The 3166-nt window shown below is 46.4% G+C and overlaps 1 protein-coding gene across 1 annotated transcript; it reads left to right on the top strand.

Annotated features, from left to right (window-relative positions):
- The first annotated feature begins 322 nt into the window (after positions 1–322).
- LOC139756980 (G-protein coupled receptor dmsr-1-like) lies at positions 323–2522 on the top strand. The gene has a single exon (XM_071676923.1). The coding sequence runs from the start codon at positions 1451–1453 to the stop codon at positions 2246–2248; it is 798 nt and encodes a 265-aa protein (XP_071533024.1). The 5' UTR covers positions 323–1450; the 3' UTR covers positions 2249–2522.
- Positions 2523–3166: the final 644 nt, after the last annotated feature.

Raw genomic sequence — 3166 nt, 5'->3', positions numbered from 1 at the left:
ACCACGCTCTTTTTATTTCCACACATCTCTCTTACCCTTACGTTACTTACTCGATCAAACCACCTCACACCACACATTGTCCTCAAACATCTCATTTCCAGCACATCCATCCTCCTGCGCACAACTCTATCCATAGCCCACGCCTCGCAACCATACAACATTGTTGGAACTACTATTCCTTCAAACATACCCATTTTTGCTTTCCGGGATAATGTTCTCGATTTCCACACATTTTTCAAGGCTCCCAAAATTTTCGCCCCCTCCCCCACCCTATGATCCACTTCCGCTTTCTTTTCAAGCTGAGAACTTGAGTTGTCTAACTTTAAACTGTTGTTTCATTTTCTTTCTCAAAAGAGTCGGAAGCTTTCCTTTTTTTTAAGGCGATAAGTTTTCTTATTCCATATCTGGAGTAGAGGGGAAACTTGACTCTTGGCGCTCATTGGCTCCTTGAAATCCCAACTTTCTGTTGTGGAGGAGTTACCATCCGAGAGAGATATTGAACACATCGCCGTGGCGACCGTGAGCATCCAATGGTAACATTTTCTGGTGGTGTAATGCCAGTGTTCCCTCACCTTTCATTCGCTCACCCTTCAGTACTGAAGTCATTTATTATCAGACTGATACACTGAGGTTTCCACTGAAGACGTCTCAGAGTCGCTCTCGCACCACTGAGGTTACACTGAAGAAGTCCCAAAGTCGCTCTCACAAGACAAACTCACCATTTCTACAAGGAATTCAAGGAAGGGGAAAAATTAGACCTGGAATAAGCTAAAAGCAAGACACAGTCTCGGTCATCCAGACTGAAAGACACTGTATTTTCCTAAGGTCATTATCATCTCGTATGATGAAGACGTTTTGTCTCGAGGGAGGAGGGCGAAGAACCTCCACACATACGCTTAAGAGACCAAGTGAAACTCGAGTGTAAGGCGAAAGCTGGAGGATAACATCAGGTCTTTATATAATACGAGGAGCGACGGTCTTCTGCCTTCGTCACCATCGGCTAAGAGCCAAGTAAACAAGAGGCAGCTTTAAGTTCAAAGCCTCGTCGATGAACATGTTCTTAATGAACGGACCTGCAAGATCTTCACTGGTGTCTGTTGATGTGGCTATGTAGACTACACTGGAGTAGCTGCGAAGCCACAGACCCCGTCCTTATAGCCTCACAGTCCATGAGAGTTCCAGACAACATCAAGAATTATTGTCCTCAGCCTCAAAGTCCTGGATATGTCGAGTCAGTAACAAACAATTATTGTATCGGGTTATAGTAATAACCCCAAACTATCGAGAGAAATAAAAAAAAGGAATCTAAACCGCTACCGAGAGAGAGGTCTTCTTAAGACGCCTTCTCATCCAAGAGGATCTTCAAAGATAAGAGCAGCGAGTCGTACTTTCCCGCCAAAGAAGAAGTTCAGTGGTGCGCGCGCCTCTCCGACCAGCGCACCCTTCCCACATGATGTCTGCAGGCAGCGGCGAGTTGCTCCAGCGCATGGAAGAGCTGGAGGCCTACGTCACCAGGGAGGAGCTGGTGTCCATCCTGCCAAACCTGACGAACGAGCAGGCCTCCTACCTCCTGCAGCTGCTACCGGTCCTGAGCAACACCTCCAGGGGCATCGCGGACACGCCCAGCACCTCGCCCGTCACGGCCGACCACGCCTTCTGCGACGTGGGCTTCCGAGACGGTTATAAGGAGGTGCACGGGTACCTCGCCCTCATGATCTGCCTGGTGGGGGCCTTCACCAACGTCTTGAACATCATCATCCTAACGCGGAGGGAGATGATCAACTCCACCAACACCATCCTGACGGGGCTGGCTGTGGCTGACTTCCTCCTGCTGGTGGAGTACACCGTCTACGCCTCCTCCTACATCAAGGGACAGGAGTCCCTGTTCGACAGCTACTACCACTCGGTCTTCATCCTCTTCCACGCCCACTACACGCAGGTGACGCACACGATAGCCATCTGCCTGACGATAACCCTTGCCGTCTGGAGGTACATAGCCATCTGCAAGCCCCACCTGAACCTCTTCCTGTGTACGCTGCCGAGAGCCAGGGTGGCTGTCTTTATCGCCTACCTCATCTCCCCGATTCTCTCCGTGCCCAATTATCTCATGTATTCCATCCACCACCGGAACGACAAGCAACAAGAAGATATGGATGAGAGGCTCGGTCGGGCTCATAACGTCTTCGATGTGGCCCGGGCTATCGTGCCAGCCTATGCGGCACTTCAGCAACCCGGAATTATTCCCTGAAACAACGCTTGGAAGGAGGCAGAAGTGATATTGTGACAGTGATTGTGTCAGCGTCGCGTCGCCTCGCCGCAGTGTATCGAGACAGACTTCCCCAGAACTTTTTAAAGGGGAAGTAAATGTTTATAGTTGTGTTACTGGAGTGATAGATTTCATGCATGGTGTTTTGACAAGAAAATAGTGAAGTTGGAGAAAAATGTAGCTTAGACATTGAAGCTTATTGATTCAGTGGTGAAATTGATGAGAACTGCTATTGACGTTTGTGTGAATAAATTGTACATTTCCTTTTCCATATATATATATATATATATATATATATATATATATATATATATATATATATATATATATATATATATATATATATATATATCCCTGGGGATAGGAGAGAAAGAATACTTCCCACGTGTTCCCTGCGTGTCGTAGAAGGCGACTGAAAGGGGAGGGAGCGGGGGGCTGGAAATCCTCCCCTCTCATCATTTTTTTTCTAATTTTCCAAAAGAAGGAACAGAGAAGGGGGCCAGGTGAGGATATTCCCTCAAAGGCCCAGTCCTCTGTTCTTAACGCTACCTCGCTAACGCGGGAAATGGCGAATAGTTTGAAAGAAAGAAAAAAGAATATATATTTATTTTTATTTTTTTTTTTTTCCAAAAGAAGGAACAGAGAAGGGGGCCAGGTGAGGATATTCCCTCAAAGGCCCAGTTCTCTGTTCTTAACGCTACCTCGCTAACGCGGGAAATGGCGAATAGTTTGAAAGAAAAGAAATATATATATATATATATATATATATATATATATATATATATATATATATATATTCAGCCCTAGGGATAGGGGAGAAAGAATACTGCCCACGTATACCCTGCGTGTCGTAAAAGTTATGCGCGGGAGCAGGTGGCTGGAAAAATCCTCCCTTACTGT

The sequence above is a fragment of the Panulirus ornatus genome, chromosome 24, assembly GCF_036320965.1.
Source record: "Panulirus ornatus isolate Po-2019 chromosome 24, ASM3632096v1, whole genome shotgun sequence".
NCBI lineage: Eukaryota > Metazoa > Arthropoda > Malacostraca > Decapoda > Palinuridae > Panulirus > Panulirus ornatus.
This window is presented reverse-complemented; position numbering and strand designations above follow the sequence as displayed.